The 23,105-nt window shown below is 35.0% G+C and overlaps 1 protein-coding gene across 1 annotated transcript in view; it reads right to left on the reverse strand.

Moving 5' to 3' along the window:
- Nucleotides 1-625: 625 nt before the first annotated feature.
- The window catches only part of LOC148949380 (uncharacterized), a 44,037-nt gene continuing 21,557 nt past the window's right edge, over nucleotides 626-23,105 (reverse strand). Inside the window, exons 3-4 of the mRNA XM_089092939.1 lie at nucleotides 16,143-16,326; nucleotides 626-862 (exon numbers count right to left, since the gene is read on the reverse strand). Of these exons, the coding sequence (XP_088949065.1) occupies nucleotides 759-862; nucleotides 16,143-16,326 (288 nt within the window). The 3' untranslated portion in view covers nucleotides 626-758. The remainder of the gene's footprint in view (nucleotides 863-16,142; nucleotides 16,327-23,105) is intronic.

Below are 23,105 nucleotides of genomic sequence, written 5' to 3' on the forward strand. Positions count from 1 at the left end.
CTTTAAGAAATCAAAAATTAATTAAGATTTTAATTAATAAATATCAGCATATGGTATATTAAACTGACAATGCAAATTCATTGAGAATTTTTTCAGTAAAGTACAAATTATATTCCGGCCTTTAGAAAGCATAGGGGTTTTGAATCCTACTCATATTAATTTCTGCTCGTTTCGGGTTTGACTCTGTTGTTTATTTTAATTTCTGTTCACTTTGGGTTTCATTTATTTATTGATACTTGTTTGTAGTAGTTGTCTGCCTGATAGATTATTTGATTCTATTTTTGTTCATTTTTTGTTTAATATTAGTGCTTTACTTTTTTGTGAAAAACTAATTTTGTGAACTTTGTTAATTAATCACTGTCAAATAGCTACATTTCCAATGAATCCACAAAAGAGAAATATCACTTTCCAAAAACTTATTCCTTCCAGACCCTTGCCCCCATGCACATTCAAGAAAAAATACCGCACGTTTTGGTGGGAAATTGCAATTTCAATTATTTCTGTCAATAAAAGGAAAATAATTTAAAAAGGATGATATGGCAACACCAAATAAGATTCAGCATGATCTTTAGATAGTCTATATCTCTATAGTTCAATAAAAATTAACAGCAATGGTAATATGCTGTTCGGAACTTAAACATTTCTTTACTCCAACAAAATATAATAGTTTCTGTTACAAAATAAAATTGAGATCAATGGAATAAGCAGCAAGAAGGTTCCTAATTTAACTTTGAGGCAGTAATAGTCTTCTTCAAATCTTAAATCATTTTTCCAAGTTTTGTCCTCTTAGCGGTAGATTTGCCATTAAAATTAAATTTCCGACGTTGCAATACTCCGCAAAGCTTAAAGTGACACAAGTGACCTGAAAAGAGAAAAATGTTTCCATATATCTCCCAATAAAAAAAAAGGAAAAGAAAAGATAAAAAGATTGCTTATTAGGCAGTGCAAAAATGGTGTTTTTTCACTAATAAAAAAACGAGACAACAAGTTAAGTGAACAGGTAGTAAGTGGTAATATGCAAAGGAAAAATAGGGAATAAAAAAAGGAATAAGAAATGCTGCAGATTTCAAATTATTGTAAAATCTATGAAAATTTAATTCTTATAAAATATTTTTGTTAGATTATAGACGAGGTAATCACAAAGAATCCGTAGTCATCAGTCACACATTTTGTGATTGAGATAGAAGACGTTTTTCTGTTTGTAATATCTTTCATATCGTTGCCTGGATTCCTCAGAAACAGTTTTGGTGAGTGGAGAAAAAAAAATTGTTTAGAACCATAGTAGAGATTAAGTGATAAGTTGAAACTCTTCTAACTCTTCCAGTACAAGAAAGTGATATTAGATTATATATGGAAATTCCGTTATAAAGCCTCAACTATATTTAATTTTGCTGACAGCAACAGTTTGTAAGAGGGCATGGATGAAATTCAGCAGCGCACAAATCATCTAACCTACATTCTGATGGAAGTTTAGCTATTGACACATTCTATTGAGCTATTGAGTAACTATTTAATAATTGGTGTCATATCTCAGGTATTGGTTTGTTACTGATATTCATCTAAAGTGAATGGTAGATCAGTGGCTGCAGTCACATTTCTTAATTAATCTAAAATAGGGCTAGAATTTGAATCTCATTCTTTGTCTGCAGTCATCACTATTTCTCCATAGAAAAATAAACGGTACTCGTGTATTAAACCTACTCTTTTATATACTGTTAAAGAAGTCAAGTTTGGTTAATGCTAATGAAATAAAATAGTATGAATATACAATAGTTTAGAAACAAATTTGGGTTATATATTTGCACATTAAGGGAGTGAGGGGTAAAGGATACCATATATTAAATACGTAACCTAACCTAGCCACGGTACCTTTCCCCCCTAAACTACATTTTAAATATAGTAAAAGCAATGAAAACTACTCTTTGCATTCCAATTCTTAATAGCGGTGTCTTGAAATAACTAGTCTGGCGGGTATCTGTCCCGGTATCTGTAGCATCTTCAGTCTGCAATTCCATATACAGATATACAGTATATAAAAGAGTACGTTTAATGTACTAATACCGAAAAATCATATAGCTGACAATAGGAAGTTTTAAAATCTCATTGCTGATATAACATGTTTGAACAAAGGCGAAGACAAGACGTTTGGCTCATTTTGTCTCGTTCTTTTTTGTATATTCCTATTAGGAAAGGTTGATCGTACGGATTTTAAAATAGACAGGTTAGTAGATCATTTCGAATTTCCTGTGAATGTTATGTATTTTTCCATATTGTTGCTGTAGCAACACCTTTCCAAATTTCCGCCTGAAAGTACTTTTTCAGAGGAGTGTTTCGTTATTTTTATATTTTTATATGTCTTCTAAGATTGTTAAGCTCTTAGATAATAAACATCAAGAAGCTTTCTAAAATCGTAAGACTGTGAACACACAATATCTTGTTTTACTGTTTGATCTATAATTGCTCAACTCCTCAAAACTTATATTTTTGACTCTAAAACTAATCTTTTTTTATGTTTTGTCCCTTGGGTCCTAAAACTGAGTCAAAGTTTAAAAAACTAAGTCAAAGTTAAAAAATTTAAACATAATAAACGCTAGTTCTTTTTTTATTATTATTACTAGTATTATTTTGTCTGAAAAACCACAAATTCCACTAAGAAGAACTTTGAAAGACCATCAAGCACAAACTGTACGGTAGGGAAAAAATTAAAAACAAATTTTGAATCCTTATAAGAAAAAAGACATGGTTCCCCTTCATGTAGTCAACAAAAAAAGTAGTCAAGCTATCAGTAGTCAACACAAAAAGCAAAATCAAATTCTATTGCCTAGGGATAATATACCAGGTTCTAATTCTATTAGAGGTTAATTTTTTTTTCCTACCAGTTATTTTCCTCCGTAACCTTCATTATTAAGAAGAAGAAACGAAATCTGACCGGAGATCAGGGAAATTGTTTCAAGAATAGAGCTAATGTCTTTTTTAGGATGTAGAGCGGCAGCAATAACTTTAATTTACTCAAGATCGCAGTCCCTGTTTTTTTTTTTTTTTTTTTTTTTTTTTTTTTTTTTACATTAATAATTGGTCAAATAAATAAAAAGTGCTAAATGTGGATGTCTTGTGAAAATTTTTTCGTTAAAAGTATACTTTTTTGGGTACTAAATTATATATCATTATAATGAAAACTGTTAATATTACTTGTTTGAGGCTGAGTTGGAATTGTGAAGGCTGTTAATTAGTTCGTGGTACCACATTTTGAGTAAGGAGGGACTCATACTGATAGCAACCGAAACTCTAAAACAAGGCGTTTTGGTAACATGCATATCAAAAGAATCAGCTTTTTATTGTGATTCTCACAATATGAAATTGATAAATATCTAAAATCCGAGAAAAAGGAGGAAAACACCATCAAATGGTAGGTAATCTAGATGAGAATTATACCATTAAATTCAGCGCATCAGAGATCCCTATTACAGAGGTTTCAACCATCTATTTACAAAAAGGTGAAATTTGGCATCCTTCCCCAAACGAAAAATCACCGATGCGTGTTTATTTGCTTCTTTTTTTGAGATGATCATATCAAACCAATGTGCCTAGAACATTAAAGTTATAGTGCCCCTTTTAAGTAGCAAAAGGATTGTGCCTCAGCAATGTGATGTTTTCTGCCATTTTTTGGCATGAAATAACAGTTTTATCCCAAAGAGGAATCTAAAGATGCCGTTAATCCATACAAAGCAAAAAAAATAAAAATAAACACCAACAAAAAAAAACAACAACAAAAAACAAAACAGTGGATTTAGAAATTTGTTTTAAAGCTTCATTTAGCAAAGTTGATTCGCTTAAGGCTTAAGTCATTTATACTTGCGCATCAGCTTTTAGGGAAAATGGCCTGTGGATCTTTGTGTAGGTTGGGGGAGGAAAGACTGCACCTGAAGCTACAAAAAGGGCATTTCTACGTCAAAATTTTCCAATTCCACGTGGGCCTTTGGGAAAAAGAGAAGGGTGTTTAGAGGGAAGGAGTAAAAATTTATACAAATTCTCCATTCATTCCCCTGGATATTTTTGGACTAAGCCTTATAATATTGGTGATGCGAAGTAATAGCTTACGTCTTATTAAGGAAAAGATCTTCTTTGAAACATAAAAGGTTATTACATTAGTATACTTACCGAAATAAAAGGATAAGGCGTGGGGGATATTGCGAGTGACACCAGGAATTTCAAACCAGGGGAGGAGCTTTGTTTATGCTGGAATTTAAATGGTACTGATTTTCCTTTTTATACACATTTATAATATCTTTTTTTCAGGAGGGGCGAGGGCATTGACCCCCTGACCCCCTTCTGGAATTTATGGTAAACATCCCTATAAAAGAAGATTTTTCGAGGAACTCATCTTGAAAGCCATGTAAACTATGATCTTATAATCAATTTTTCTTATTTCAGATCCCTTCAGACCCTTTCAGATAGAGAAGCAGCCTCCTTCGCAATTAAGAGAACGTTGTATCATTTTTTTTAGCATAAACTACAAGTAAAGAGCATCCCTTGTCACAACAAACCTAAACTTTGAAAGCTAAGTTTTAATTGAAATATAATAAAAAATTATGAAATATATCAAATTCAAACCTGTTCATCGAAAGCTATTAGAGCATGATTTGCACTGTTTCATAAATAAGGATTGAACTCCCTGAATAAGAGGTGCGGTATCGATAGAATTTGTGACATTCAATTCAATATGTATGAGAACTCTGAAGGGAATATCAAGAAAATATGGAATTTCTTAGAAAAGGATGGTAACGCGAATGAGTACTTAAAGATCTAGTACCCCTTTTAAGTAAAAAAAAAAAAAAAAAAAAAATAACCGCATAGGAAATTGCCACTTTCCAGCATTTTGGCCCGTAAAATAGTAACTTTTGCCAAATCAGGCCAAAATATTTTCAAGAAAAATTCTGAAAACAACTGAAAGAGGTATTTATGTAGCCTCACATTCTTAGAGACGATAATATATATAATACACTGTATTTTAGTACCCTCAGCGTCCCCCCCCACGACAATTCCATTTCATTTGGTAATCGGGTCCATGACTAAAAATACGATAATGCACTGAATTGATAAACACGAACATCAATTTTTGTCAAACGTCCTACTTTCCACAAAAGAGTGAATCCCAGACTGAATAAATTTATCATTTACCCTACATTTATATAGACTATCTAATTAATTTATTTATTTTGATTACATATGCAAATAGTCACAAAAAGATGTGCGAATCAAAATCACTTAAATATGAAAAATTATCTCCCGCGTAATTCACCCAACAGAAAACTCCCCCGACAATTCTCCCCTTTGAAATTCCCCCCCACCCCCCAAAAAAACAACAACAGTATTCTTAAATTTGGAAATTCGGAATACCAAACTTAGAGAATTTATTTTTTTATTTATTTATTGCAATAAAAGCCACTTTGGGCCATGGCAAAAAAAGGGAAATCACACAAAATAATAACATGATTATAACACTCATAGCAAAGTATGGTAGCCTACATAACAATAACAACGCAAAATTACAAAACATTACAAAAACATAATAAAGAACACGATACCATTAAACTAACATAAATAGATAGATGTATGTTACATCTATCAAGGGCCATGACTACAAAAATAACAAACAAGAAAACAACTTACACACATACAACTGTAAAGCTCGATTTAAGTTCTTTCTATATGCCCTTTTATATTGGCAGATGTAATGGTTTACGTAAATTCCAAAGATAGACGATAAACATTGGTACATGGTCTTTATTAAATAACGTGAGAATACACATAGAGAAAATAAGGTAGCACAAGAACAACTAGCTACGACGGAGGTGAAAGATGGACTGCCTTTAGAAATGAGCGAAGAATGTAACTTTCCGGGAACGGAAGTTCCAGGCCTGGGAACGACCACTTTCCCACGACTAGCTTTAGTCCCAAGAGCTCCCCCCTGGACCGGTCTCGTTGACACATAAATCCCCAACTAACTACGAAATGAGATACCCGGAAAAGCTTCTCGAATTGATGTTAAATACTTTACAGATTCTCCCCCCTGTTTTAAGTTAAATTTCTCAAATTTGGCTTATTCCCTTCTCATTAAACCCCCAAAACTTTAATTGGATTCAAAACATTCCCTTCCCGAATCATTCACTTCTCGCCTACTAACGTTCTACAGCATGAACTAGTAAACAATTACATACTACAAACACTACACAATACTTGCATAAGTAAATACTTACATAGTATAAACGAACCACACTAATAACAGTAGTCGGACACTGAATATTTTAACACTTCATTTTTCTTTGTATACTTTAATATAGACTTGTTCCCCATACCCCTGAATTTGATGAGGACAAGGAAAGTTGGGATTATGTATAAACTCTGAATTAGGGCAAAAGGAATGACCGGTAAAGGCTAATTAATCCTGAAAATACCAGCGACAAATAAATGAAATTGCAGAAACTCTAAAAATCTTACTATGCAGCAATGACGTTAAGATGTTATTCCCAATAAAATCCTCGGGGTTTTATTGCTGCGGAACGCCTCGGTTTAGACCTATTTGGTTTTTCTCTACTAACTTGTGGTTCGACAAATGGCAGTACTACTGTTGATATCTCTACATAACTATTAGAGCTACGCATTAAAACCATTCCGTGAGGCATCAACCTCATCTCGCGATATATTACAACCATCTCCCTCTACATGGGTAGCCAAACGGCCCTGCGTAGAATCAGTACCATCTCGCAGTGCAGCAAAACAAAAACATCCCGTGAGGACGCATTACCTACACACTCGACCTCAAAACAAGCGCCCTGTTCCTGGGGCGCCACACCGCCCTGCGAGGAATCAGTACCATCTCGCAATGCAACAAAAAAACCATCCCGTGAGGCATCAGTACCATCCCACGGGACCTCAAAACCAGCTCCCTTTTGTTGGGTAGCCACACCGCCCTGCGAGGCATCAGTACCATATCGCAATGCAACAAAAAAAAACCATCCTATGAGGCATCCGTACACTCCCACTGGACTTTAAATCTAGCTCTTTCCTGGGTAGCCAAACCGCCCTGCGAGGAATCAGTACCATCTCGCAGTGCAACAAAAAAAACAATCCCGTGAGGCAACAGTACCATCCCACGGGACTTCAAAACCAGCTCCCTTTTCCTGGGTAGCCAAACCACCCTGCGAGGAATCAGTACCATCTCGCAGTGCCTTCTCATTATCATTGAGTCCAAATTTCACCCTCGTCAGCGCAGAAAGAAATTCATTGGAAAAAGAAGACGTGTCTCCTTTCCCCACTATCTGTTCTATCTGTTCATATTGTATTGCAATCTTATACGCATCACCTAAACAAAAAAAAATTCTACACTATTCTCTAACAAATACCGTTTGTAGGACGGTCTGATCCACTTCTTGAATAAATTTAGAGCAAATCTTCCAAGAACTACACCATCATCCCTGGCTTCTAAGGACACCCTAAATGACCTTCCTAATTTTTGCATCCTTCTATAGAATAGATATACCCTTTTCCTTAAATTGAGCCACGCCTACAAACTCTGCAACCATTTTGCCTACTATTTTGCCTGGGGTATATACTACAAGTAATCCACCTTTTAAACTTGACAAATTTATAATCGTGGGATCCAGATTCCCAAAAAAGGAGCGAAACAAATCATGGGCCAAAAATGACGCGAAGCTTTTGAATCAGACCAATTTAACAACAACTGAAATTTTTGTAACTTTGCATCAAACTCAATTTTTGTAACTTTGTAACAAATTTTGTAACAAACTTAATTATTTTTCCACTTTCTGACTTTGTGAGTGGCGTTATTACTAAAAAAAAAGGTCAATTAGCGATCCTATTACTTGGGACTGTTGAGGCTGTTCTATTGGAGGATTAATTGGGATGGTGCTCAGGGGAGTTGGAGGGTTTGTTGGGACTCATGTCTTGATCTTTTGAAGGTAATCATAAAGTTCATCTTGATCGAAATCAGGATCATTTGAGTCAAATAAAAGCGGTGGAACTATGCCATTTATCCTTCACTGTCTTACAAAATCAAAAGCAACCTTTTTGTTATATCCAATTTCCACAGGATCAAGTATAGGAATAAAAACTGACATATTGAGATTAAAATTTGAAAAGCAGTTATTCTAAAAATTTAAATATTTGTTTTAAACACCGTTCTTTAATTACGGACGCTAAATTTTGGGCAATAACTTCACTTCTAACAACAAGGGTCTAATAAAATTTACTGGGTTGTTTAGTCGTGGTAAATCACTTACGAAAGATAGTCCTTTCCAGATCCAATTGTAGTTGGTTTCAATTAAATCACTAGCGTCAAATGTAGTCACAATTGAGAATTAATTTTCGATTATCGAATTCAAAATGTTAAATTTTGGTTGGAAACTGTCAAATGTAGAACACACGTCGAATGCATAAGATCAGGTAAAAAAAACACCAAACGTAGAATGGCAAACCGAAGGTGGCAATCAACTGTAGTCTCTCAGCTGTTGAAACTTGAATTAGTAGGTAGAAGCTCTCGCGAGGAAATCCCTATTAGGCATTGTAGAATAGCCTATTTTAAAATGTTTAGTTAAAAGAAAGTGTTTCTCAAGAAGGCGCTTTGAATAAAAGAAAGTTCAATAGCTCGTGACGTTTCGATGTCTTATTAATCAGTCTTTTGTAGTATTTGCAGATCAATATCACGGTCTGGTAGCGGGCGAAATACTCTTCAATATGTTGCCAGTATTTAGCGTAAGATATCGTAAATACTTATAACGGTCACTCAAATGTCACTTGGAGGTTTTCCACTAGTGATATATGCTCCACTAGTTTTAACCGCTTGCCACCACTCTGTAAACCTCTATTTAAGTTTTTTCTATATGCCCTTTTATATTGGCAGATGTAATGGTTTACGTAAATTCCAAAGATAGACGATAAACGTTGGTAAATGGTCTTTATTAAATAACGTGAGAATACACATAGAGAAAATAAGGTAGCACAAGAACAACTAGCTACGACGGAGGCGAAAGATGGACTGCCTTTAGAAATGAGCGAAGAATGTAACTTTCCGGGAACGGAAGTTCCAGGCCTGGGAACGACCACTTTCCCACGACTAGCTTTAGTCCCAAGAGCTCCCCCCTGGACCGCTATCGTTGACACATAAATCCCCAACTAACTACGAAATGAGATACCCGGAAAAGCTTCTCGAATTGATGTTAAATACTTTACACAACAATACTTTCCACACTCACCCCACCCCTTTTACAAAAATCTATCTCTATGCGACATACCCAATTTTATATACTTTGCTATCATTCTTATTGTCCCATAATTTTTTGATCCCATTACTGAAACCAACCACTCACTTGTCCCCACATTAACAAAAAATAAATCTTTCCTTAGATCCTGTAATTCGGGACAAAGGGCCATGAAGTGAAGCAGATCCTCCCCATTTTCTCTGCACATGGGGCATGAGTAAGGACCCTCCTTTACCCTTACCCTCCCTAAATATTTCCTCCTTTCTCCAAGTGCTAGAAAATTACCCCTCCCTGATATATACCACTTAATTTCTTCACTATTTAAACCCGCTTTAAAATAATTATCATATCCCCAGACCACCTTCCATTGCCGGTAAATGCCGAGGGACACCGAGGCTGCGACTTCACACTGCCATTTCTGAATCTCCTGATCTTCAAGCACTCCCTTTACTAGTTTTGCTACATTTCCTACTTCCAGCCCTATCCCCTTCCCTTCATTCCAAACACCTGATAACCCACAACTATTTAAGATTGATTTCACCTGGGAAGCCCATGAACATTTACTTCTATCCTGCAACACCTCCAGATAAGCTGCATTTGCTAACCTATTATTCTGTAAACCAATCACCTTTTGCCAGTATCCTATCATTCTAACCAATCTTTTTACCCTCAATGAAAACAATCCTAGATCACCCTTTAACACCAGATTATTAAATTTCCCGCTTAGCCCTAAAAGTCTCCTGAAATGTCCTAAATAAATTCTCTCTATTTTTTCCCCTTTATCAAAACCCCAAACTTCCCCACCGTAACTCAATGATGGGCCTACCTTCGTCTCAAAAATTCTCTTCTGTAGCTTAATATCTGCCGGTCCTAGATGCCTAAGGGGACTCTTCAATAATGCCCATGAGGCCTTCTGACCCTTCCAACTCGCTATTTGCACCTGATCACTCCATTTCCCTGAACTTGTGAACTTACATCCCAAATAAATATAATCATAAACTTCCTTCATCTCCTTCCCTTTAAAATAAAACTTATTCTTTTCCCTTTCATCATTTCCAAAAACTAATATAACTGATTTTTCAATATTTAAAACTAATTGTTTACTCTCCAGATAACTATCCAAAATCTCTAACATCTTTTGCAAATCCGGAGCCAATTTCGCAAGCAATACTATGTCACCTGCAAATAATAAACAAAACAGCTCCAACGACATTAATTTTAACATAAGGACATTTCTATTTCTAAAATACTGCTCAATATCATTATTAAAAAGAAAAAACAAATGCGGTGATAGAGTGCATCCCTGTTTGAGGCCTACATTACTCAAAACTGGCCTAGAATAAGAAATACCTACCTTCACTACTACTTTAACCACCTCATACATTTTCATTATAACTTCTACTAACCTAATTGACAATCCTAATTTCACCAACACCGCTTTCAACAAACTCCTTGAAACTTCGTCAAATGCTCCCCTAATGTCCAAAAACGCCGTATATAGCCTATTTTTCCTATGCCTCGTATATTTACTAGCTAAAGCCTGTAAACAAAATATTTGATCAATTGTACTATAGTTTTCCCTAAACCCTGCCTGACATTCAATTAATATACCTTTATAATGCAACCATTTATCCACCCTATTAGAGAATTTACTTAGAGAATACTTAGAGAATTTATTTAAAAAGAAACTTTATAGCTTCGGAAGTCAATTGGGTGACGTAATTTATAATTAACCCGTTAATTGAACATCCAGAAAATGTGAATTCATTGACCGGACAGAACTGTCAAATATTTGTTTTAAGGGGTCTCTAATTTCATTCAGAGCAAAAAGTATTAAGAGCCTTAGAGTGGGGGATTTTATGCCTAAAAATTTCGCAAGTTTTATTCAGGAAGCTTTATTCAGAATAGGTCGTCATACACACGAAATGGTGGTAAAAATCTGGGGATGGGCTCATTGATCATGAATTATGAGTTCTACAGCTATTTTACAGATTGGAACCAATCAGGAGACAACGTGATAATTCGAAATTTGGGACTATCCCCACTTCGAAGGAACAAACATCTTGAAAACAGCTGGAAAAACAAACAGGTCTGGGAAAAACAACTTTTCAGAAAGGATCAGTTGAAAATGAAAATTATCCCGACTTTATAAAATTCAGTGGGTTTTAGATAAAACAAGACTTTCGTACTTTTGGGATGATAGTAATTGTCAAGTAGCATACATGATGAATCCATGTCAAGCCCATGATGAACTGATGAACATAGTCATGGTCCAAGTTACTCACAGATTACATTATTGACCAGCTTAGAGCATGAATAGATGGTTCATCTATCATGATTCAAATATATAATTTAAAAGCTGAGTGCTCACTTGATAAGAATCTTTTAAACTAGGAATAATTCTTTATTTGGGATGGGGCAGTTGCCCCCCCAACAGTTTGGAAAAAAGCTATAACTTGTTAAATAACTTAATGTTGCTCGTTTTAAGTGTTAACTTGGCTCTTTAATGCCAGCAGATATATTTTTAAAATTAATCCACTCTCGTTTTGATAAACGAAAAACGTTTGGAAAAACGAAAAAACGGGGGTCCATTACATTTCGTAATATGTTCCACATTAACAATTATGCAAATATACCACCTTAGAAACTTCCAGTTTCGAGCCGTAGACCCCAGAACCTTATCATCAAGAAAATAGGTGAGCCTATTAAATCACAACATTGTAAATATGTTCTATATTTCCTGTTTTGTAACGTTTGCTCAGGTTTAAATTTTTCCTGATATTTAAGGTTCTTTCACTACCTAAGATCAATCAGTTCAAGATTACTACTACTACTACTACTAAAAACTCACCACAGAACCAAGCCACCTGAGGCCAACACAGCTACGCACGCTCCTCCTCCACCCCAATCTATTTAAAGCCTCCCTTTTTACACCCGCCCACGAAGTTCCCATTTCCTTCAAGTCTTTCTTTATGACGTCCTCCCACCCCAGATTGACGTCCTCCCACCCCGTATTGAGCCATATTTTTAGTATAGCCTATTGTTTGAAATACGGTCAGTTAGCCGGGTACCCAGAACAATCCTTAAGCAATTTCTCTGGAAAACATATAGCAAATCTTCATCCGCTTTTCGGAGCGTCCATGCTTCAGAGCCATATTTGACCACTCTCATCACTGTAGCTTCTAATATTCTAATCTTAGTTTGCAGACTTATCTTTCTATTCTTCCAGACTATCTTTAACTGTGAAAAAACACCCTGAGCCTTGGCTATTCTATTTTTAGCATCTTCACTGCTCCCACCCTCTTTACTAATAATACTACCAAGGTAAGTGAAGCTGCCCACCTGATCAAGCTGCCCTACCTAAGATCAATCAGTTCAAGATTACTACTACTACTACTACTAAAAACTCACCACAGAACCAAGCCACCTGAGGCCAACACAGCTACGCACGCTCCTCCTCCACCCCAATCTATTTAAAGCCTCCCTTTTTACACCCGCCCACGAAGTTCCCATTTCCTTCAAGTCTTTCTTTATGACGTCCTCCCACCCCAGATTGACGTCCTCCCACCCCGTATTGAGCCATATTTTTCGTATAGCCTATTGTTTGAAATACGGTCAGTTAGCCGGGTACCCAGAACAATCCTTAAGCAATTTCTCTGGAAAACATATAGCAAATCTTCATCCGCTTTTCGGAGCGTCCATGCTTCAGAGCCTTATTTGACCACTCTCATCACTGTAGCTTCTAATATTCTAATCTTGGTTTGCAGACTTATCTTTCTATTCTTCCAGACTATCTTTAACTGTGAAAAAACACCCTGAGCCTTGGCTATTCTATTTTTAACATCTTCACTGCTCCCACCCTCTTTACTAATAATACTACCAAGGTAAGTGAAGCTGCCCACCTGATCAATCTTTTCATTACACAACGTCACCTTTTCATCTTCACTTATTCCTAGCCTTAGTGACTTAGTCTTCCTAACATTAATTTTCAAACCAATTCTAGCACCCTGAACTCGCATAACCTCTAAAACTTCATTCATTTTGCTCACACTTTCCTCTAGGATGCTTAAATCATCAGCATAATCCAAGTACAGGAGACTTTTTCCTCCCCATTTGATTCCATGGTCTCCCATTGCATTTCCTGTGCTCCTTAAGACAAAGTCCATCAAAATGATCCATATAAAGCGGGATAGAATACAACCATGCTTAAATCCTGATTTAATATAAAACTAGCTGCTAACCTCATTTCCTACCGTAACTGCAGCCATGTATGGTATACCATACAAGGATAAAACCTTTACTAAAGCTCTTCTATCAACAGAATCAAACGCTTGCTCATAATCTATAAAACTGAGGAACAAAGGTATTTGAAAACTCAGGCTCTTCTCAATTATTAGCCTAAGATTGAAAATTTGGTCAACACATCCTCTACCTTTTCTAAAACCGCACTGCTCTTCTCTCAAAACTTTGTCTACGGCATCTCTCAGTCTAAAAAGTATCATATTACTAAGTAATTTACTACCTACAGAGACCAGACTAATGCCTCGATAATTACCACACTCACTTTTATTACCTTTCTTATAAAGTGGCTTAATTAAGATTTTCCTAAAATCGTTAGGTACTTCCCCTTTTTCAAAAATCATATTCAATATCTTCAGTAACTTATTTCTAACCTCAGAGCCACCATATTTAAGAAACTCATTTACCGCCCTATCAGCACCTGGAGCCTTATTACTCTTTAATCCATTTAATACTGTTGCTAATTCCTCCTCACAAAACAAATCTTCCTTCACATCCAAAGTATCACAAACTTTTTCATTTCCCTCTATATTTTTTCCTGCAACTCTATCTCGGTTAAGCAAATTCTCAAGATGTTCGGCCCATCTCTCTTTAGTCTTTCCTTATCGCTAATTGCGACCCCCTTCCTATCTTTAACTGGGCCAAGTCCAGATTGACTGCTGCCTCTCAAGTTCTTAACGTGCCAGTGCAAGATTTTACTATTATGCCGTCTAGCTGCATCTTCCAGATCAAGATTAGATTTTGTTCTTTTAATACTTTCAAAAGTGGGTATACAAATACCTTCTATATCAGCATAGAAGAGAAACGGAATCATTGAAAAATAAGATGGTAGATATAGGCTACAGTGAATATAATTTTCTCTACGAAAAAGAAAACAAGACTTGATGTTTTTTTATAATATTCGCACTATAGCTAGATAGGTCAAATCGGTTGTAGTTTGATCATGGAAGTTGGTAAGGAGTAGGGGGGATCTTTTCTGAGAATCATTAAGTGGTTTTAAATGTTTCTGCGTCAAATATAGCGTGGTTTTCATTACGCTTACGATATTTAAACTGTTGTTTTTTGGGGTTTTGGGGGGGGGGGAGGTACCAAGGTTAGGTTACGTATTTAATATATTCTATGCTTTACTCCCACCTCCCCACCCTAATGTGCGAATATATAGCCCAAATTTGTTTATAAACTATTATATATTCATCCTATTTTATTTCATTAGCATTAATCAAACTTGACTTTTTAGAAGTGCTCATAAAATGCACAAGTACCAAATATTTATATCCCTGGAATTTACCCCCTGTTTTATCCCAGCTTTTATAACTGGACGAATAATATACCACACGAACAAGGATTAAACCAATTGACCCAACGCCTTTTTGTGCCAAATTTTTACAACTTTAAGAAAAGAATTTTACGGGTTAAAAAACAAATGCTTTAAGAACATCCAGAAATAGAAATTGTATAAGAGTCTTCACAATGTGGAAAATGCTTGAAATAATGAACTATTACCCTTTCAAATATTTTGCTAAACACCAGCAACAGGTTAGAATCTGTAATAACTGGTTTAATTTCTCCATTGTCCACCATTATAAAAAAGGCAAAAGACTGAGTTCACTTCAGAGAACATGGAAAAAGTACCATAATCAAAGAGTTTAGGTCTTTTATTTAGGGAGACTGAATTCAGATTAATTAATCTATATAGCATTTACCACCAGAAGCAAGTGCCATAGGAACTTTCAGAAATCGTTTTGTTTTTGTTTTAGTCATGTCCAAACTTTCCTTTTTACAGAAAGCTTTACCCCAGGACCATGGGTGTAGGGAAGGGGGGCAGGGGCAGCTACCCCCATAGAACTTCAAATTTACGCTAGATATTAACGACACTTTTCGTATGTTGGAATTTTTCTGTTGGAAGTTCACTGGTTGTTCAGATGGCTGAAAAAGCTGGAAATAAACATTCATTTACCAATATCGTTTCCTATTTCAATATTTACGTTTCGATATTCAATAATGATTTTTGGCCAGATAAATGAACTCTTAGAACAAGAAGCTGCTATCTAAACATAATGTGTTTTGGGATTTTGAAAAAAGGCAGAAGAAATAACAGAAAGAGCGGGCCATAGCACCGAAAACCGCTGTGTAGCACGCAAAATGGGGCAATTTTAGCACTTTAGGAACTAACCGTTGTGCCAACCTTGTGCACAACACAACTTCGTAGTATTTCAAATAAATTTTTACGAAAATCACCAAAAGATACTACCCTCCATCACAGAATTGGCTGCCTCCTAGAAAAGATGCTACCCATGTCCAGGACATTGTCTAGGGCTGCTACACAGCAATCCAAACACGGACCCTGAATTTATGTAGCTACGTAGAATTCATCTTTTAGGGAACACGTTTTTTTGTAATTTTATTATTTCACAGCAACCTCCAAATGTAAAACTGACTGATCCGTTCAGTATAATTATAAGTGATTGTAAGTGCTGCTACACAACTGTGATCCATGAGTCGTGGTTTTTGCAAGGCTTCATGTGGCCTTGGTGCCGGAAGTCTAGTTAATAATATAATACTTACTATCTTTTTCGGTGAGTCCCGTCAAGTCGTCAGAAATGTCAGATATTTCTCGCTCAAATCCAGATACCTCGTCTGAGCCCCCATCACTGTTTTTGAGCTTATGTAAAAGCCCTTTCAAAATCTTTTCGTCTTTGGGATTTGTTTTTGCTTGTACGAGAATGTGTTTGAACCATTGCTTGAAATCCTAAGATAAAAATACATATAAAATAATTGTATTTTTTATAACCAATAGATTCCGGTAAGCCATTACATCTAGAGGTGCTTATTTAGGTGTGCAATATCAGCTATAAAAATACTGCACCCTCCAAAGCCACTTATTCTCCCTAAAGACATCAGATAAAATTTTGAAATAGCAGTGTTTTTCAGTACAGTTGAAAGGTCCAATAACTATGACACCCCCCTCCCCCACAGCTCTTGGGCAAGGGTAGTAAGCAATGCATCCACCCATTCCCTGAACATAGTATTTATTATTGAGAAAGGGGGGCATGTTAGAATCTTGGTGTCTAAAAAGACTAAGGCTATTAAAGTGAAGTTTTCAGGGAACATTGAGGGGAGTGTTGAACTAAATCAAAACACACTTCGTGTATGTAGGGTGTCAAAAAGGACTACTTTAGGAACGGCCTAGGGTATTAGGTTTGGAACTTTCAGGGAATAATGAGGGGGATGATCAATTGACCAGAAGGCAATATGTACACGCTAGTGGTACAACTACTATTACTATTACCCCTATTACTACTACTATTACTACTACTACTATTGCTACTACTACTACTAGTAGTGTTACTACTACTGGTACTACTACTACTGCTGCTACTAATACTACTACTGCTACTAATACCACTACAGCTACTGTTACTACTACAACAACAACGACACCTACTACATCTACTACGACCATTATTAAGGCTAAGGATGTTAAGGTGGAAATGTCAGGGAATATTGAGGGGGAAAGTCGAACTAAATCAAAACGTACTATGAGTATACAGGTTGTTAAAAGGGCATATAAGCAATATCATAGGAGTGGCTTAGAGTACAAAGTTGAAATTTTCAGGTTATGATAAGAGAGGTGTTCAAGCGACCGAAAGGCAATATGTGTATACTACCACTACTACTCTTACTGCTGCTACTGTTGTTACTACTAAAACTATTACTGCTACTGCTATTACTACTACTACTACTACTACTATTACTGCTACTACTATTGCGAATGCTACTACTGTTACTACAACTACTACTGCTACTACTACTACTATTACTACTATTACTACTACTACTACTACTACTACTACTACCACCACTACTACTACTACTACTACTACTACTACAACAACTACTACTACTACCATTACTACTACTACTGCTAATGCTACTAATACTGCTAGTGCTACTACTGTTACTAATACTACTACCACCAAATGATACTACTAAGGCTAGGGGTATTAACGGTAGAAATTCAGGGAACTACTTGGAGTCTTAAGTTGAAACTTACAGGGCAACTTCTACTACTGACACTGCTGCTACTACTGCTACCAATAAAGCTATGGGTATTGAGGTGAAAATTTCAGGGAATGATCGAAATGTTGAATTAAATAAAAAAAAACACATTATGTGCATGTATGTAAAGGACGTATCTCAAATATCCCAGGAACGGCTTAGGTTATGAATTTGAAACATTCAGGGCATGTTAAGAAGAGATGTTGAACTAACAGAAAGGCACTATATACATATTACTGCTGTTATTACTAAGAACTTGTATTACTACTAGTACTAATACATTTGCTACTATCACTGCTACGACTACTACCGTTACTGATGCTAAAGGTATTAATATAAGACTTTCAGGGAGTGTTGCGGTGGAAGTGAAACTAAATCAAAACATACTATGAACGGAAGTTGCGTAGCAACTTTGTCCAAGGAGCAGCTTAGAGAAGTAAGCTGAAACTCTCAGTGCACGGTGAGGGGAATGTTGAACCAGCCAAAAGGTACTAAGTGCATGCTGCAACTACTTCTACTACCGTTTCAATTACTCTAATGCTACTACTAATACCAATACTACTGCTGTTACTGCTACAACAACAACAGCACCAGGAAAAACTCCAGGTTTTGCATTGGAACTTCGGGGAATATTTTGGGGATTTGTGAGGGCATGTTGAGTGAGAAATTTAAGTAAATAATCATCAAATGTACCATGGGCTTTTAGGGTTGTCAAATAGGTGTATCTGCAATATCTTAGGAAAAATTGAGTGAATTAAGTTGAAATTTTCAGGGTAAGTTGAGGGGGATAGTTTATTAATATTTTTTCTATACTCAAGGCTGTAGCACACTGGGGTTAGAATTCTGTCAGCCATATATCTATCTATAGATCCCCAGACATTATGCAGATGTCTAATCCATATATTTGAACGTTTTCCCCCGTACCCATCAATTCAAACCATTATAACACAATTATCATTAAAACTTGTTGCAGAGTTTTATCCAACATAGTAAGCCAGAATCTCTATTATTGTAGAGAAAAACCGAAATAATTTAAAATATTCTTTTTTTAACCAAGGAAAAGGTCTTTTTAAACAAACGGAAACTAAATTAAAAAAAAAATTCCACAAAAAGCTTTTCAAAGAAAGGTAAAGATTTACACTAAACAAAACATGAGTGGGAATAAAGTAAAAATTTTTTTCCGTGTAAAACTACCACAAATCACTATCAATAAATAAACGAAATCCATAGCGAACAGGAATTACAATAAATAACAAAGTCAAAACAAGGCAAAATAGCACAAAGAGGAGTAAAGGGGACACCCCTTGGCCATCTAAAGACCCAAAAAGAATTTGCACTCCACTGAAATTAAAATATATTTTAAACGTTTTCCCTTTTATAGCTTCAGCAAATCTAAAATTATTAAGGCTATTACGAAGGAATATCAGTGTATATTAAATGTTTAATCCCCATTCATACGTTATTTTCAGTAATCTGGGTTTGGATATGATGTTTTTTTGATTTTATGAGAAAATCAAAATGCATAGCTCGAAATAAAGATCAGTTTTAGTAAAGTGCAAATTATGTTCTGGTCCTTAGAAGGCAATGGGGTGTTAGCCTTACTTGGGTTTGTTTTGAGCTTAACTCGGTTATTTAGGTTAATTTATGTTCACTTTGGGTCTTATTTACTCATTGATAGCGATTCATGGTAGTTTTATAGCCTACTGGAAAAATTATTGGACTTCATTTCTGATGATATTTGGTTTAATGAATTTCTTTACTTTTCCTTGAAAAACTACTTTTGTGCAAAAAGTTTTCAGAAATTAATATTAGTATTAGCTTGGCTCCAACCAGAATAATAGAGAGGCAAAATAGAGAAGTTACCATTTCGAAAAAAAAACACCAAAGTAAAAAATACTATTTTGGTAAACAACTTCGAGAAAGTCTTAATCCTGGTAATAGTCTCACTGCTTGTTGAAAATTTCTACTCTACTGTATTTTAGGGTCAAACTTTCCATAACTGTGTTTTGGAAAGTAGTTTATGCAACAGTTTACGCATTAATTTTCAAATCCACACAAAGTCTAGTTCTTGAGTTTCTAAGAACTTCCCGAACGCATCAGATAAAATTCTAGCATTTTTAAGAACAATTATAAATTCCATAATCTATTCTGATAACCCTTCGGCCATTGACGTGCTCTATGACATCATATAACCAAGAAATATTTAAACTGTTCTGTTACAGTGACGCGTACCTTTTATTTTTCAATAATTATTAAAGAGAAAATGCCTTCAAAGATAAAAACTTCTCCGTACAGTCACGGATAAAGCAAAGTAATTGGTTGCAACTACCTGGCAAGCTGAATCAAAAAAAAAAAAAAAAAAAAAAAAAATCAACGTTTAAGGAAAACAGGATACCTAATACAATATGACGTTTGGGGCCTCAACATGATTGCAGCAGGAACTAGAAACAGATAGCAACGCTCAAGGGGTATACATAGAGCATAACCTATAGCAAAACTTACAAAGTTAGAGATCTCTGTCTTTATGGTTCCAACTAGAAAATTTCTGAATCAAACCAGAATATTCTAGTTTGCAAAATATCCCTATGGCTATAAAACGGATAAGGCTAGTCGTAACATACCGAAAAATTACTTAATAATATGCACGTTTATTAACTTAATAGCAATAATACCCAGCCAATTCTGGAGATGTTTGAATTGGGGGATCTCTTCTTGTATAATAAATGAACTTCCTAAAACTAGAAGTGTTTATTGAGTTTAGGTTATTTTGGTTGGTACCATTAATTATTCTGAGTGACAGTAGACGGCATTTATTCATATTTTTCCTAACTAGAATTTCTGTCTTAGTTTAAAAACTTTTTGGTTAGCGTGCAGAATACGTTCTCATAGATGGTACAACATTGTACAGGTTCTAACACATTTTAAACTTATTTATGCACTGATAGAATGTTTTCAAATCCCACAAAACTTAGAATTTTGTGCAAAATCAAAAGAGTTACGGTATATTTCTGCCCTACGAACAAGAGTTTGGTCTCTGCCCCCTTTCCTAACCGTAAAAGTCTAAAGCCTTCTATGTCATTGGTGCTTTACTGAAAATTATATGTGTCTTGAAAAGTCTTGGACAGAACTAATAAAATTAAACGGAAAATTTGATATATACTGATATTAATTACTGTAAGCTCATCAGTTCAAGATTTTATTTCACTGTAATTTAATTTTATTTTATTGTTGTAATAAGTACAATAGAAAATATCTGTAATATAATCCGTTTTCAGTAGAACGCCAATTACGCAGAGGGCCTTAGACTTTTACAGTTAGAGAAGGGGGCAGTAGCCAAACTCTTGTTTGTAGTGAAAACTATATGTCTAGAACAGTCTTGGGAAGAACTAATAAAATTAAATTGAATATTTGATATATAATAATATTAATTGCTGAAAGCTCATCACTTCAAGATTCTATTCACTGTAATTTGATTTTGTTTTTAATGCTGTAGTAAGTCCAAGAGAAAATTTCTATAATATAACTGGTTTTTAGTAAAGTGCCGATTATGCAGAGGGCTTTAGACTTTTACAGTTAGGGAAGGGGAGTAGCCAAACTTTTGGTTATAGTGTTTTTTTTCGTTTTTAGCTTCATTTACATATTCAATCTAAGTTTTTCTCGTATTAGGTTTTTTTTTTATTCATTTATATTAGTACCAGTTGTACGTTTGTTTTCTATGATTGTTTATCTAATTTTGGTTCATTTTTGGTTTTATTTATTCTTTAATAGTAATTTCTGGTCGTGTTGAGTTTGAGTTATCATAGGGTTTTCATTTCTGCTGATCTTAAGTTTAATATGGCCTTTACTTTTCTTTGAAAAACTTCTTTTTCGAATATTTTTAATTAATGGAACAAAAAATCTACTATTCATACTGATTCTGGAATTTTAAAGTTACTCATTTAAAGCTATTGGCTCATGAAAATTTGCATCATTTAGAAGCAAGAGATAATCTGCCCTAAAAAAGGTGCGTTCATCATAGAACTATGTAATGAAATCCAACAGGTATGAGAGGCCTAAAGGTGCCCCGAAATGTTTGTCTGACTCGTAAAAACGTAACAAAATGTATATAAACAAATTTTGTATACGTTTTTTGACTTTTTATGTACCCCCCCCCCCCAGAATTTTTTTTTTTGAGTAAAACCCCCGCCAAAAAAATCCTGGGTACGGCCTTGGTGCTACCAGCAAAACATGAAATTGTATCTCATTAGTGGCTATAGGCTCCTCTGGGACAAGGATTTATTCACTGTGAAGAACAAGTGCAACTTTAAAAACACTACGTATACCTAGGCTACCAAATTAACGGGTCGGCGGAGGAGGAATTATCAAAATAGCTCATCATTAAAAGTCTCGGCATTGGTTTCAGTGGTTCAGTTTTCAAAATTTCAGAGCTTTTAAAAAGAAGATAGCACGGAGACTATTAATTTTGTGTTCAGAGGGATGGGGGAAAAAGCCAAGCAAACATGTGTCTCTGGTCTGTCTAAAAGTTTTTATGCTATTAGCCCAAATGTTATTTTAAATCTACTCGCGGTGAAGTAGTAAGGTAAATCAAAAGATATTATATGTGTAAATGCAGTGAAAATAGTGTAACAACATTATCTAGGGGACACGTTAGTAGTAACCGTACAATTACTTGAAACCCTACCCGCAAACCTACGCCTGAGGCATCGGGTATGTGTGTAGGTTTTCAAGTAATTGGGTTACCAGGGTCATTTGCAAAGAGGTACCGTTTCTATAGATGGTATAGTAATTTGAAATATCATATGGAATTTGCTTGAAGGTATATACTGTGCGTACGTGCCCGTACAAACAGGTTTTTCTAGTAGACCTATTCTACAGGTCATTACACCTTTGCCAAGAGGAACGAGTATAAATTTATTGGTTATTTTTATTTTAAAAAAATTAATATTTTTATTTAAACTTAATATTTTTAATATAATTTAATTAAATTATAATAGTTTATTTGAACGTATTTTAGTGAAAAAAAAAAAAAAATTATTGGTACATTTAAATAATTGGATATTAATTATTTAACCGACAGCAGCAGCAGCAGCAGCAACGATATACGAGTACCTAATGTAGTTGTGGAAATAACCGCTGTCTGTAGACTATGTCTTGAATGGGACATTATGTATGCGAGATACGTGATATCATTAAGCAAATTTAAGCAGGAGGAGCAACTATGTTTTGCTGGAAAAGTGAATATTCTCCATATAAATAAACTTTGCTCGGCATTAGATGTTCTATCGAAATATATTGATGAGAACAAAATGCATCAGTGAATATTACTATTGTAATTATGTTAAATAAAAATTTTTATAAATAAATGGTATTTTTTTTTCTTTCTATATTATAATGTGTTATATTTTCTATATTAGAAAAAATAGATTATTTTTTTTCCGTATTTGTTGTGTATATATAAAGGACTAAAAA

Source organism: Artemia sp. Qi Xiang Cuo, chromosome 8 (genome assembly GCF_049724085.1).
Source record: "Artemia sp. Qi Xiang Cuo chromosome 8, ASM4972408v1, whole genome shotgun sequence".
Classification (NCBI taxonomy): domain Eukaryota; kingdom Metazoa; phylum Arthropoda; class Branchiopoda; order Anostraca; family Artemiidae; genus Artemia; species Artemia sp. Qi Xiang Cuo.